The sequence below is a fragment of the Canis lupus genome, chromosome 2 (genome assembly GCF_003254725.2).
Source record: "Canis lupus dingo isolate Sandy chromosome 2, ASM325472v2, whole genome shotgun sequence".
NCBI classification, from domain to species: Eukaryota; Metazoa; Chordata; class Mammalia; order Carnivora; family Canidae; genus Canis; species Canis lupus.
This window is the reverse complement of record NC_064244.1, coordinates 19,905,175-19,921,074: the sequence shown is the minus strand read 5'-3', so window position 1 is coordinate 19,921,074 and position 15,900 is coordinate 19,905,175. Positions and strand designations below refer to the sequence as shown.

The 15,900-nt window shown below is 45.9% G+C and overlaps 1 protein-coding gene across 3 annotated transcripts in view; it reads right to left on the bottom strand.

Annotated features, from left to right (window-relative positions):
• The window catches only part of FAM171A1 (family with sequence similarity 171 member A1), a 131,230-nt gene extending 118,518 nt beyond the window's left edge, over positions 1–12,712 (bottom strand). For all 3 annotated transcript variants that reach the window (XM_025445603.3, XM_025445604.3, XM_049100437.1), the window contains exon 1: positions 12,556–12,712. In XM_025445603.3, coding sequence (XP_025301388.1) covers positions 12,556–12,652 — 97 coding nt within the window. In that variant the 5' untranslated portion in view covers positions 12,653–12,712. The remainder of the gene's footprint in view (positions 1–12,555) is intronic.
• Between the last annotated feature and the right edge of the window lie 3,188 nt (positions 12,713–15,900).

Below are 15,900 nucleotides of genomic sequence, written 5' to 3'. Positions count from 1 at the left end.
AGCCAATTATAGCCGGAAAATGAAATGTATACAATGGATTGTAAACCTGCCCACAAAAATGGTTAAAATTAAACTAACACCACCAAATGATGGTGTGCAAGGGGAGCAACAGAAATTCTCACAGGTTTTTGGTGGGAGTATAGAAAGATACAACCAATTTGGAAAAAGGTGTGGCAGTGTCTTGTAAAGTTGTTATGTTTTAGTTTTGAAACTAAACATTCGCCTACTCTATAACCCAGCAATTCTTTTTTTTTTTTTGCAAGAGCAACAAAAACATGTCCAAAGAACAACTGCATAAAAATGTTCATAGAAACTATATTTACAATGCCCCAAAACCGGAAATAACTTGTATATCTATTAATAGGAGAATGGATATACTGTAGGATATTCACCCAGTGGAATACTATTCAGCAATGTATTGATACAAGCAACAGATGGATGTATCCCCCCCCAAAAAAAAAAAAAAAATAGTTACGGCAAACAAAGAAGCCAGTGTACATACGGTATGATTCCACTTAGTTCTATGATAGGCAAGAAAGTATCCATAGTGGAAAAAATCTGAACAGTGGTTGCCCCTAAGGCATAGAGGCAGAGATTTATTGGAGGCGGCATGAAGGAACTCTCTGAAATGATGGTAATATTCTGTATCATGATGGGATTTGCACAGGTATAAGCATATGTCAACACAAGATCGGTATATTTCCTTCTATGTAAATTTTCCTTTGGGAGAAAAATCTAATGTTGAATACTAATTAATGACATGAATGCTGCTGTATTTGGAGGAAAGGGCACTGATATTTGAAACGTACTTTAAAATGCATCAAAAAATAAGATGGATTAATCGACGGACTGATAGGTAATAAAACAAATACAGTAAAATGGTAATTGTAGAATCTAAGTGGTGAGTATGAGTAAAATTAAAATTCTTTCCATTTTTTTTGTATGGCTAAACATTTTCATGAAATAAACTAGAAAAAATCTGTTATACTTCCATAATAGCATCATTTAAAAATGTATTTTCAGGATCATTGTGTAAGCAAAAAGGAACGAAGAAAGTTTTTTTTCAAAGAGTGAAAAAGATTAAACTTGTGCAAGTAAATTCAAATGCCAAATAAATACTGGTATTTCACACTTACTTCAGAGTGAATGAATAAAGCCCTCACTTGATGCCATAAGAACAAGGGCCTCTCATTATGCTCTATGGATCCAAATATACCTGAACAACTGTTTTACAAATAACCACATCCTTCCACCTCCATCTCTCCAGTTGTTGGGCCCTAACAAGTTTCTCTTGTTATATAAACTGTCTGCCAAATACTAATGGGCTCTGAACACAAGCCAGAAGATTCCCCCAAGCTCAGCTGGGTGTAACACCAAATCCCACCCTGCTCGACAGGACCTCCCTCAAAAACTCAGGAGTTACTTGTATGAGATCCTTATCACTTCTACACATCTGGACCCCACACAACATGAAGCACAGAGCTTGGCTCTTAGGAGCTGCTCAGTAAATAACTGCTCAAGGTTGGTTTCCATGGTTCAAAGGCAAAGAGGGACCACACAAGGGAGTAGATTCGTCTTTCTTTGTAAAACCGACCAGGCCCATGAAGAACCCTTTATTTGTATTGGAAAAATGCAATAGGATCAGAATTGTGTGAAATTATGATCTAATCCTCCAAATCTTATGATGGCAGCACAATCTGAGGATACAGACAGTCGGCTGAGTGTCACAGAGTGGACTCTGCCACTTACTGTGGGACTTTGCGCCAACGGTTTAACTTTTTGCATCTTACTATTTTACTTTTCTATAAAATGAGGTTGATATTTACACTTCACGGGAGTAACGTGAAGATTAAAGAAGATAATCCACCGAGGATGTAGCCTCACGTCTGGCAGGTAATAAGCACCCAGTGCATGTTAGCTATTCATTATTAGTATTTTTCACGTCTCTGTGAATGAAGCAGAGCGTGCCTGCCACGATCACACTGATTTAACATTTAATATAATACAGGTATCATAAATATATACCATTTGCTGAATTCAGTAAATCACAGTTACAGAAATACATTTCATTTTCAGGTTCTCAGCATCAAAATGCAAAAACTAGGGACTACATTAAGCATCATGGTTGGTATCCCATAAGCTGTCCTAGGATCTCCTTGTACACAAGTCTGTCTGACTTAGAAGGTCTCAGGGCAGGGGATCCCTGGGTGGCGCAGCGGTTTGGCGCCTGCCTTTGGCCCAGGGCGCGATCCTGGAGACCCGGGATCGAATCCCACGTCGGGCTCCCGGTGCATGGAGCCTGCTTCTTCCTCTGCCTGTGTCTCTGCCTCTCTCTCTCTGTGACTATCATAAATAAATAAAAATTAAAAAAAATAAAATTAAAAAAAAAAAAGAAGGTCTCAGGGCAGCAAAGGATGGAGAAGTTACTTGTCCAGAGCCCTTTCTGGAACTTGCCAAGAGAAGATGTTCTGCTATCCACCTTCCCATTTTCATTGACCTCTCTGGCAGGGAAACCTGCCTTCCTATCCTCTGTGGCCATTGTCCCATCATCTACATTACAGCTGTGGCAGGCAGAAGGAGGCCCCAGAGGAAGTCTATACCCGTACCCCTGGAACATGTGAATATGTTATGTTAAATGGCAAAAGGACTGCAGAGGTGATCAAGGTTACAGACTTTATGATAGAGAAATTTTCCTGGATTATCTGGAGGGCTCAATCTAATCACATGAGCCCCATTTATTTATTTATTTATTTATTTATTTATTTATTTATTTTTTATTATTTTTTTTTTTTATATGAGCCCCTTTTAAAAGCAGAGAAGTCTCTGGCTGTGGTTGGAAAGATGCAGCAGGAGAAGCCTGAGAGAGGTGAGGTATGAAAAGGTCTCTGGGTGCTACTGCTGGCTTAGCCATGGAAGCGGCAGGTGACAGACTGCAGGTGGACTTAAGGAGCAAAGAAAGGCTCCAGCCTGACAGCTGGCAAAGAAAGAGGAACCCTGCCCTGATATCTATCTGCAAGGGACTGAATTTGGACTAGAATTTGAATCAGTTTGGAGGCAAATTATTCCCCAGAGCTTCCAAAATGGACTGGGGTGCAAAGGACACACACCACCACTACACCCAGGAACTACCAGGGTAAAAAGGAGGAGCGAGCACCTCATCCACTAAGGCTATGCTACCGATTATTGTTTTAAAATCAGAATCTTGGGGTGCCTGGATGGCTTAATCAGTGAAGTGTCTGCCTTCAGCTCAGGTCATGATCCTGGGGTTCTGGGATTGAGCCCAGCAAGAGGCTCCCTGTTCAGCAGGGAGTCGGCTTTTCCCTCTCCCTCTATCTGCTGCTCTCCCTGCTTATGCTCTTTTTTCCCTGTCAAATAGATAAATGAAATCTTTTTAAAAGTTATATCAGAGGGGTCCCTGGATAGCTCAGTCAATTGAGTGTCCAACTCTTGATTTCAGATCAGGTCATGATCTTGGGGTCATGAGTTTGAGCCCTGCATCTGGCTCTGTGCTGAATGTGAAGCCTACTTGGGATTTTCTCTCTTCCTCTGCCCCTCCCTTTATTTTTAAAGAGAGGAAGTGTGTACACTTTATCTCTTTAAAAATAAAGTAAAACAAAAATCTTCACAAAAATTTTACATTAGAAAGCTTTCCCTCAATACAAATTCAGTAATTCTTCCATTCAAATTCTGAGCTCAAAAAAAGTACAGTGAAGCAAAGGAAATACTCATCTGACTTGGAAATAATTAACTTTTCTCATTAAACTCACATTTCCTTGTCCCTATGAGGTGCAGTTAAAGCAAAACAAATAAAATGATAAAATCATCTTTTATAAACTCAACACTCACTTCAAAGGTATCTTTCGCTATGGCAGTTTTCCCTGTACCACTTGCTCCTTCCCACAAATCCAAAAGACCTTGCCAGTGTTCACATTTGAGTATGTGTTTATGTGTTTTACATAAAATGAAGGGTTCAAAATAGTTGAACATATTAGATCTATATTTAATCATCTTATCTCCCAATTCAACTTAAGTAATATAAGTTTTACCTAATTGTTCTGGAATTATTATTTGGACGTTGGAAATCACCATAGTACCTACATTTCCAATCAATGCTGTCACTGTTTAAATATCTAATTACCAACAGAACACCTCTTTTTAATTTTAAGATTTTATTTATTTATTCATAAGAGATACACAGAGAGAGGCAGAGACATAGGCAGAGGGAGAAGCAGGCTCCCTGCGGGGAGCCCGATGCAGGACTTGATCCCAGGACCCCAGGATCATGACCTGAGCCAACGGCAGATGCCCAATCACTGAGCCCCCCAGATGCCCCCTAAAGGACATCTCTTAACCAAACTTATAACCATTAGGCACTCTGAGTGATACCCGCATGCTTATGCTCTCTAAAATTTTACTTCCTGGGTCCCACTGTGAATAAATCCTTGAAATACCCAGAAATACATATCACAACTTACAGGTGGAGTTTCAGTCAGACAAGTGTTACTAGGTTTCGTCTTAATTTAAGAGACTCTTGCCCAGTTATAAAAAGGTCCCTTAGTGATATCTTCCCTAATTTATTTTTCCAGGTCTCTTCCAGTTGGATCATAAAATATTAGAAGGCAAGGACTTCTAAATAATCAAGCTTACCCCAAAATAAGGTGTTCCCTTCCACAACACCGTCTTTTGTCTAGTATATATTTCACATACTTCTGTGTCTTCATACAGCATATAGTCGGTATTTGGGGTTATAAGGGCACCAACAAGAGCCCAGCTGGAGGTGAAGGGAAGTGAGGGTGAGGAGGAATGATGGTCATCCAGGGGTGATGAGTGGAACGTTCTAGCTAGGGAAGATGACTTAAACTGATGACACATGGATGCAAAGGTTGGATCAGTACATGAAGAAAGGTGGGAAAGTTGTCAAGACCAGACTCAATAATTTAGACTTTGTACGTTAGTCAACAGGAAAGTATTAAATGTTTTTCTGCAGGAGAGAAAGGTGAATAATGGGGTATTTGAAGAGGGACCCATGGACAGAGCCTGGGCTGAAGAGATTAAAACAGGGAGAGGAAGACAGGATGCTTTCAGCAAGCACCATATGAGGGGAGGTATGTGCGGTTGTGAAAATGAGGAGAAAATGAGTGAATGAATGTTTATGAGATCTAATGGGAAGGCAAGTATGATACTTTAATGTGAAGCAAGGTCTTCTTCAACCTTAAAATAACCGAGTGATTCTCTCATTTCCTCCATTCTATACTTACTTTTTGACCAAAGCCCTGAACTCAAGATCAAGATTCTCTCCATTCTCAAGGTCACCTCCTTGGGAGAAGCCCCAAGTTGGGGCACTTCATTTCCCTTCTCTTTTCTCCCAGCCCCTGAGGTCTGAATCCTATACCCTTGCTTGGGGTCAATGTCCAGAGAACCCATCAGCTGCTTTTCTGGGACCTGTCCAAATGTCATGGAACTTCCCTGTCTCAGCTACACTGAACCTCTTTGTTCCCAGTGAGATCGAAACTGCAGGAGGTCAAGCGGTTTTTGCTCTTGCTGTGTTGCCCCACAGGTGCACGGTCCAGGTGTTTCACTCCACTCTCCCTCTGCACCAGGGCCCAGGGCCGAGAGCGGGTGGGGTCATCTGCCTAAGACAGGCACAGATATTATAGGTGGTATGCTGAGCCCGAGACAGCGTCTGCTGAGCCCCTGAGAAGCGCCTGGGAGGCCAGTCCAATTTGGGGGGGAAAGATTCTTCTTTTCATCATATAAAGGCATTGGGAGGCCTACAGTGACATTTGATCACAAGGTTCTTTTACCTCATTTAGTTACCAAGAGATATGTTTTAATAAAAATTAGGCCAAAATTTAAAAGCAACCAACATTTCTGGGGTACCTGGATGGCTCAGGTGGTTAAGAGTCTGACTCTATCTTCCTTTTTAAAGATTTATTTGAGAGAGAAGGAGAGAGAGAGCGTGCGCTCGTGCATGTGCAAGTGGAGAGAGGGCCAGACAGGGAGGGAAAGGAAGAGGGAAAGAATTGAAAGCAGATTCCCTGGCTTGGATCTCACAACCCTGAGATCAAGCCCCGAGTTAGGCTCGGCACTAAGTGTGGAGCCTGCTTGAGATTCTCTCTCCCTCACCCTCTGCCCATCCCCTGCTCACTCATGTGTACGAGTGCTCTCTAAATAAATAAATAAACAAACAGGCAGGGGTTGGGGGGTTTCCATATTCTCCCTGTAGGTATGGCTAATCCCAACTCTAGAAGGTTGGATGCACTCTGTTTATAAACAAATCACAGCCTCCTGAGTTCATCTGGAAAAAAAAGTCGTTTGGTAATAGTGATGGGGGAGGTCCTTAATGCACTCCCCAAGGATTCTCTCAACATGGCTCCCATTTGGCAGGATTTTGTTAAAAAATGCAAAAATTCCATGCACTTCTCCAAATGTTATCTTCAGCAGTTCTGGTGCCCCAGAATGGTCCATTGCCACTGTACCATTACCCTATCTGGGTGCCCATTTCTTTTCGTAGTTCTTGGGGGTCAGTATCTGTATCAGTTTCCTATTGCTACCATAACAAATTACCACAATTCAGTGGCTTAAAACAACATAATTTTACTGTCTTACAGTTCTATAGGTTGGAAGCCCAAACAGTATCGGCTGGGCTACAATGAAGATTGCCAGCAAGCAAGCATTTCTTCTGGCCATTGTGGGGGAGAATCCATTTCCTTGTCTTTTCCAGCTTCCAGAGGCTGCCTGTATTCCACGGCACATGGTGCTTCATCCATCCTCACAGCCAGCAGTAAAAATATCTTGTCTCTCTGACACGGACACTCTGCTTCTATGGTCACATCTCCATCTCTATGATCTCCCCACCTTGCTCTTGTTAGAATCCTTGTGATTATATTGGGCCTACCTGGAAAATCCAGGATAATCTTCCCATCAGAAGATCCTTAACGAGCTCTACAAAGTGTCTCTTGCCATGTAACTAATATATCCACAGGTTCCAGGGTTTAGGACGTGGACATCTCTAGGGATCATTCTTCTGCCTTCCAAAGGGTCCATGTGATGAGAAAGTGCCATGAGCTCAGGTCACCTTAATTCTCTTGGCCTGAGTTTGACCTCAAGGTTCCTTCTGTACTTCATAAATTCATCTATCTTGATCTAAAGATATCTACATACATAAAAATAAATAAATAAAAAATAAAGATATCTACATCAATGTGCCATATAAATACGCCTGTAATGCTACTGACTGTGTGGACTACAAGGTGGATAAGTGATCTTAGGAGATACCCAGATTTTGAGTCTGGTTAATAGACAACTTTGGGTATGCTAGGTTGCATGTTGAAAGATGAGGAGTTGGGGGCAGACTCGGTGCACTGCAAGGGAGAGGTTTAGTAGCATGTTGGAAAAAAAGAAATAGAGCTAAGACATCATGTCAAGGCAAGAAAGAGAAAAAATGGAATCATCCACATAAAAGGACTTCATTAGTGGAATCTGTGTGGATTAATAAATTCTGTAAAGAGTAACTGAAAGAAAGAAAAAAAAAAAAAGAGCAAAAGTTTGCAGCCTGACTTGAATCCAGGAGGAAGAGGAGCTGGCGAAGAAATCATTTCAAATGGAGGCTTGACCAGAGGAAGAGAGAATCACCCGAAACATGCTGACATAACTGCTTTTAGGGAACTTATTATGAAGTCTTTCTAAAGTTGTGAATTGCCTCAAATTTTGCCTATTTGCAAGTTTGACTTTACGAAAACAATAGCTTTTTTAATGTAGGGCATAGTATTGGGTCACACTGTAGAATTTCTTTAAAAACAATTATTTCATACAATTAACTGGTCTACTTACAGGGCTAACGCTTAATTTTAAAAATCCATTTCTGGGTGCCTACTTGGAGGAGTGAACAACTCCTGAGCTCAGGGTTGTGGGTTCAAGCTCCACACTGGGTGTAGAAATTAAGAAAAATAAAGAAACTTAAAAAAAAAAAAAAAAAACATTTAAAATACACTAAGTTCCATGTTCGGTGGAAATGAATGATTTAGCCAGGGCTGAGGTCTTTAAAAAGTCCTTAAATTAAATTCAGTGAAATCAAATGAAAATGACTTGTTCACAATTATTTCTTTGTAACTTTATCAAACTGTAATAGCATTATTCGGGTACCTGATAACTTCCATTAGACAGGTTGCACAAAAAAGTACAAGAGGTATTCTTCCATTTAGATTCCTGATAAATTTTTATACAGTTTTTCTTTCAATAGTATTATACATGCCTATGTTTCATCTAATTTATTTCCATGTGACTTCTTAGTGTGTAGTATTCATTAAATTATTAAATGCATATTTCCCAACTACAATAAAAATGTGCAGTTAGATTTGCAGAGGTATCAGTAATTTTTTTTACAATGAAGAGTTAACTAAAACTTTTTTTTTTTTTTTTTTTTTTATGATAGTCACAGAGAGAGAGAGAGAGGCAGAGACACAGGCAGAGGGAGAAGCAGGCTCCACGCACCAGGAGCCCGACGTGGGATTCGATCCTGGGTCTCCAGGATCGCGCCCTGGGCCAAAGGCAGGCGCCAAACCGCTGCGCCACCCAGGGATCCCGAGTTAACTAAAACTTAACAGGTACTTTCACTTGCAAGCTCAGTTTAGAAATCTATACAGTATTTTCCCTTTTTGGTTAGAGTGTTAAGCAAATAAGCTGTAAGTTACAAAATGTTATAGGAAAAGTACAAACAGGATACAAAAATAACTCATAAAGTCATTTCCACGCCTTTGCCAGAAATCACCTAGATTTTTCTGTTGCTTTTGCAAAGTTCCCACACCTGGTGTGCAATAAAGCCCAGTGGCCTCTGCAAGTCCAAGTACTATACTATAGTTTCCCAGGATGCGAGCCCATGAATTTTATTTAGATGTTATGTTCTTAACATAATAGCAGCATAAGTCATGTTTGCCGGATGATCCTCCTGATGTCTTACATTGCTTCGTGGTCTTTCTTGGTGTTCTAATAACTGAAATTTGAATTTGGCAAAGAATAGACCTCTCAGAGAGAAGAAAGACAGCCAACCATTCACCTCAAATGTTATGACAGATTGTAGCTTTTCTGAGATGAACATAAAGTTAGCACATCATTGCAAAATACCTTACTATTAGATACTGAGCAGCAAACTAAAGATCATACAATTTAAGTCTGAGCATGAAGTCCTTAACCTAGCTCTGACCTTTCTTTTGGCAAGCAAAAACAGTGCTGGGCTTCAAAACTACGTCTCTATGGAGTGCATCTGCACAGCTTACTGCGCTTCAAGGCGTGCTCCCCCTAGTAAGCCAGCCGCAATGCACAGTTGTCCAAGAGGTGAAAAAAATAAACAATAGCCAGTACTTCTGAATAAGCCTCTTTTTTTCCTCAGAAAAAAAGTAGATGCCATAAACACTATGGAGAAACTTAGATGAAAACAATAAAAGCATGCAATCATATTCTAGAGCTGGTTCAAATTCATGATTAGCAAAGCAAAACTTCACTTTGACAACTGTTGCCAATGAAATCCCTTTGCTGGGTCAAAGCAGCTACGGTGAGAAGAATCTGAAGCCAAACTTTAAATTCTATCTTGAATATATGGAGAACAAAGCAATGCCAAGAAATTTTGCAGATGTTCATTTCCTTAGATGAAGTAATAATAAAGACTCATTTAATAAAGAAGGTGTCATTTATTCCCACGGATGTTACTGCAACAGTATACAGTATGTATCTGTGTGTTCCAGGTTTTTAAGATAGTTTTGCCTAAGCCATTTCTAAACTCTGTTGGTATATGAGGTATGTGTACAATACATGTTCAAAGTATGATTCAAGTAACCATTTCTACAATAAATGCAAAACTCTTATAAGTTAGGTTTTAGAGAAGGTAAACAGTTAAGTTTTCCTCTAAAAAAATGCATCACGTTGCACTATAATTTATGTATTAGCGGTCTTCAATCCTTCACTCCATCAACCCTACCTAAATACCAACTATGCACAAAACAATCTACAACCTGCTGTGGAATCGCAGAGTGAAATCAGATGTAACATTTTCCTTCCTTGTGTATGTGATCTAGAAGAGAAGAGGTGAATTTAAAAACTACATTACAAGTTGGGTGTCAAGATGGTTCGAAGAAATCAGTGGGGGGAAGGAGACCTGCCAATGTCAAAGGAGCAACTGTCCGTTTTCTTAAAAATGGCCCTCACTGAAGGGCACTTGGGTGGCACAGTCAGTTAAGTGACTGACTCTTGGTTTCAGCTCAGGTCCTGATCAGAGTCATGGGATTGAGCCCCTCCTTGGGCTCTGTGACACCTGGCTTGGGCCACTGTGCTCAGTGTATAGTCTGCCCTTCCCCCTAGCCCTGCGCATCCTCTCTCTCTAAAATAAATAAATCTTTTTTAAGAAAAAAAAAAAAAGGTCCTAGTGCAAAACCTAGATGACAGATAGTGAGACCATGACTTCTGGTGGAGCTCCTGGGCTCAACACTTTAATAAGCCATCCTACTCAATCAAGGCAGTAATCCTGGGGGAAAAACATTCCAAGACACTTGGTCTTCCACTCAAGCCAAACCATGTACTAAGACCCTCCAAAACATGGTATAAATATCCCCACTAGTTGGCTATTTCTCACGCACCTCATAGAAAATTCCATTTCTGAGAGTTTAGTTACCCAATCTGATTTTTAGCAGTAAGATTTCTGTAAAGTGTGGTCTTCAACCTAAACCTAGCAGGTTTTGTTCATGACTTTTTTTTTTTTTTTCCCAATGGAGGCCATGCCTTCCTCTATTCTATAAAGGCATGAACTTAATGTTTCTATATATTCATATTTCAAGTGCAAAACACTCAATCTGTTCTTTGGAATTAATGGCCTCGTTGAAACACAAATATCATATTCATTAAAATAGCTGATTCAAAGAGCAGTGGGGTATTAATGAAAGAGGCTACAATTCTACACCGATGATCTAATCTTCTAAACATTCATTTCCTACCGAAGAGACATATGGGTCTTTTTTGTACCTTGTCCATGCCCCCTTTTCCACAATATACATTACTAAATTTATACACAGTTCCTAACAGCCCTTCTCTCTCACAGCTATAGAAAAAGCAACGCATGAAGGAGATGCCAGCAAATGATAACAGCAAGTGACGACGAGGAAAACCTTTAATTCAACATGTAGGTAACAAGCTAAACCCAGCCGTCTATGGGTAGAAGCCTCCTTGCCTGTCACAACATCACGGGTGGAAGTCCACCCATGGTTCTCTGCTCCCAGGCAATCTAGGCTCTGGATGTTTCTAACACAGGGGGAGGACGTTAGCATGAAGAAAAGGGGGGAAGTCAGGGTCTGTGCAAGGCCTGTGTGCTCCTCCTTCCTACCATCCACACGCCGACCCTACAGGGCATGCATGCATCCTTCGGCCCGGGAATAGGCACCGGCCAGGAGCCGGTGGGGCGGGGGGGGGAACAGGAGGGGGGTGGAGGTCTACAGTGCTGCAGGGGAACAGTCTCTGGGGAGCCCCGGGCGGCCCGAGGGAGGCCCGACTGCGATGTCCAGGGTGGATGCGGATGCTCAGCTGCCGCGGCCTCATTCACCCTTTTGAAAAGGCAGGCAACGGAGAAGCACTCCATTCTGTCCCCACACACGCGTGCAAAGGCAGCTCCTGGGTGCCCCCCTCAAGAAATCCTTATTTTAAAAACAAAAGACAGGCTTGTGGCCATTCTCAGAGGCGGCCCCTTGACACCCAGGTCTGGAAAGCAGATTTGCAGAGGCCAAAGATTAGACAAAAGGCATGAGCTGGCGACAGACAGACCCAGCGATGATTTTTTTTTTTTTTTTTTAAAGTGCTCAAGGCCTCCCAGTTCTAATTCCATCTCCCCCTTCTCGGGGACGATTCCTGGGGGCGCCGAGCAAATCCCTGGAGGCCTGGAGAGGACGTCGGACAGGGAGGGACAGGAGACCCCGAAACTTTCCCAAACTGCGGCAGGCTGGCGGCGGGCAGCGGCCGCGGACCTCGGGCTCCGGGCTGCGGGCTGCGGGCTCCGGGGGGCACCCCGGAGGCGGCGGCCACCCCTCCCTCCAGCGCCGCCGCCAAAGGGCCGAATTCGGCCCCCGCCCTGCCCCGGGTCTCCAGGACCGCGGCCCCGAGGGCGCAGCGGGCGGCGGCGGCGGCGACCCCGGGGCAGCCCCCGGTCGCCCCAGGGCGAGGGCGAGGGCGAGGGCGAGGGCGAGGGCGAGGGCGAGGGCGAGGACGGAGCCTCGCGCCCGGGTCGCGGCCGAAGGGCAAGGCCCCCCCGGGCGGCTGCAGGCGGGGCCGCGCGCTCCCCTCGGCCGCCGCCCCCGCCGGAGCCCCCCGCGCCCCGCGCCCCCCGGCGGTGCCGCCCCCTCGGAGCGCGGCGCGGGGGCTGCAGGCCGGCGGCCCCGCTGCGGCTCGGGCTGGGGCCGGGCTGGGGCCGGGCTGGGGCCGGGCGGCCGCGACACAATGCGGCCCGGGAGGCCCGCCGCCGCCGCCGAGGCCCGCGGCCGACACAAAGCCCCGCGGCCGCCGCCGCCGCCGCGCACCCACCTTGGGCTCCGGCGCCGGGCTCCCGCGGCGCCTTGGTCCCCGCCGTCCAGACGTTGCAGCCCAGCAGGCAGAGCAGCAGCGCCGCCGACCTGCTCATCTCCGCGCCGCGGGGCCCCGGGCGGCTCGGCTCGGCTCGGCTCGGCTCGGCTCGGCTCGCCGACCACCGGCACGGAGCGGCGCGTCAGGGGCGGCCGGGCGCCGCGCCTCCCTCCATGGCGCTGGCTCCGCGCGCGCCGGCCGCCGCCCGATTGGCCCGGCCCCGCCGCCGCCGCCGCTCCCGCCTCCGCGCGCCCCGGCCGGCTTCCCCGGAGAGCCGCGGCCGCCGCTCCGCCGGCGCCTTAACCCCTTCGTGCCTCCCGCCCCGCCCGCGGGCCGCGCCCGGGCCCCGCCGTGGTGCCCCCTGGCGGCCGCCGGGCCGCGCGGGGAGGGGGCGGCGCGCCCACGAGCCCCTCCGCTCCGCCCCGCGCCGTGGCCCCGGGGCCGCCCGCGCCCCGCCCCGCCCCGCCCCCGCCCCCACCCCGCGCCCACGAGCCCCGCGCCCACGAGCCCCCCGCGGCGACGCCCCTCCGCTCGCCCGCGCGCCCCCCACCCCGCGCCCCGAAGCTTTGGACGAAAAAAAAAAAAAACACCTGCATTTCGGGGCTGAGGCCCTCGCACCTGTTAACAGAGCGGCCCCAGGACGCATTTGTGTCTCGGGGCGTGGCCTGCCTCAGTTTCCTCGGCATAACGTCACCTGCGGCGACTCAGCTCCCCAAGATTGACAGACACCCAGTATTGAGGGTCAGCGGAATCCGTCTCTCGCCCCCATAAACTGTGGGAGGCCCTCTGTGCCTCAGTGTGCACAGACGGACGGCTCCACGGGCCTTGTGCTAGGCTATTTCTAGAAGGTCAGGGTGGGGAAGAAATGTATGTGTCCGGGGCCTAGATGCTCCCCCCCCCCCACCTTTTGTCGTCGCAATATATGATCTAAGAGATCTGCGGTGTTATCCCCATTTACAGATTAGAAAATAGAGGCTAAGGAGGGGTAAGAATCTGTCCAAAGCCCATACTGGTCAGTGGCAGAGCCAAGGCTGAAATAAAATCATCAGTCTGGCCCTCAGGTTAAAGCTCCTCGCAAGGGGATCCCTGGGTGGCTCAGCTGTTCAGGGCCTGCTTCCGCCCAGGATGTGGTCCTGGGGACCCAGTATCGAGTCCTGCATCAGGCTCCCTGCATGGAGCCTGCTTCTCCCTCTGCCTCTTCCCCACCCGTGTCTCTCATGAATAAATTTAAAAAAAAATTTTTTTTTCTTTAAAAAGCTCCTTGCAAGATCCTGGGTACACCCACCCCATCCCCACCCCAATTTCCCTGTTTCAGGTGGCGCCTATCTATATGCCTTCCTCCTTGCAGCCTTCCTGTTCTCCTGACTGTCCACCCCCCATCTCCCAACCAGCACCGCAGTGACCTTCAGACCCCTGTGGGGCACCAGGCTCTAAGGAGATCCACACGAGTCTCACTGTCTGCCCAGTGCTGCCTCCAGAACACCAGGCCAGAGGAGGGTTATTTCTGTAATTTTATTAATTGGGCATTAAGGCATGGCAGGCAGTGTACCAAAAAGAGAATGAAGGATGGCACTTGCCCAGTTGGCTTGTGACAGACAAATCATTGTGAGACACAATGAAAACGAGGAGGTGGAGAAGCCCACATGGGTTTTATTGTCACCCTTAGGACCAATGCTACAATTAGTGCAAATTGCACACCTGCACAGGGTGGCAGGTAGTCAGGAAGGCAGAAAGAAAACCTGCAATTAAGGATGGCCTGATCCCTCCTCCTTCTGACTCCCAGAGTCAAAGCCTTAGGGTTGTTCCAGGGTCCACCTCAGAGCCGGAGCAGGGAAGCGACTGGAATGACAGTTCAGCTGAGCCTTCAACTGCAGCTTAGTCACCAGCCTGCGGGAGCCCAGAGCCCAAGCCCCTTAGATTGCTGGGTAGAGCATGGCTTCATGCAGCAGGGCAGTTCTGAAGCTTTCAGGTCACTGTCTTGGGTAGGGGGATGCTTCTAAGAGATGTAGCACCAAGCCCCATCCTGGTTGAAACTTCCCACTTCAAGTATCTTGAGGATATTCCTTGACCAGCCTGAACCAAAACTAAACAAACGAGGCACATTACCCAGGCTATTAGATCACCTGGGACTTCTAAAAAAAAATCACAGGAGCTGAAGTCTGATGAGGGAATGAAGGAAAGTATTATGGGGGGGGGGGGGGGAGGTTTCCTCATATATGCCGCTCTCACTTATAACAACTTACTTGGGTAGTATTAGGATTCCCAGGTTATAGATGAACAAACTGAAGCTCAGTGACAAATAATTTGCTCAAAGTATCCAGCTCTGATGATAGCAAACTCAAATTCCCTATAGGAATGTTACCTCCAAGAATGAGTTTCATGCAAATGATTCAAATTACCTCCTGCTGTGTCCAAATGGTTTTTTTTTTTTTTTAAGATTTTTTATTTATTTGAGAGAGAAAGAGAGCATGAGCATGGGCAGGGTGAAGGGCAGAGGAAAAAGGAGAAGCTGACTCTGCTGAGCAGGGTGCCCCATGTGGGGCTGGATCCTAGGACTCCAGGATCTTGACCTGAGCTGAAGGCAGATGCTTAACGGATTGAGCCACCCAGGCGACCCCCAAATGGTTTTAAAACCTGCTGTAATCCCAGTAATGTCTGAATCTAGTTAATGGTATCCAGGGAATAATACGGTGCCAGTGTCAATCTCCTGGTTTGATAATGTACTATAGTTATATAAGATGTTACATTCAGATTGCTGGGGGACGTTGGGTGCAGGCTGCAACTAGACCTGTCTGTAGTATTTTTATATTTTCTTGTGAGTTATAATTATCCAAAAATTAAAAGTTAAAAAAAAATCTGTACTATGCCATCTTTTCCTGAGCTTTATTATTCCCTTAAAACATTGGTGTTTCTGACCCTAGTATAGACTAGATCTTTGAAGAGTGGGACAAGTCTTGGGGCACCTGGGTGGCTCGATGGTTAAGCGTGTGCCTTGTGCTCAGGTCATGATCTCCAGATCCTGGGATCAAGTCCCATGTCTGGCCCCCAGTTCAAGGGGAAGTCTGCTTCTCCCTCTTCCTCTGCCTCTCCCCTTGCTCGTGCTCTCTCTGTCTCGGTCTCTCTCTCTCAAATGAATAAGTAAAAAATCTTTAAAAAATAAAAAAAAAGAGTGGGAGAAGTTTTAGTAAACACTAAGTGGTTTGTCAAGTCATGTTTGAGTCACATTCATGAGTGTGGATGCTCGGGTATAATGGTTGGTGTTATTGTGCAAGAAAATTTCTGTGGATGACATAGCACTTTAGAAGT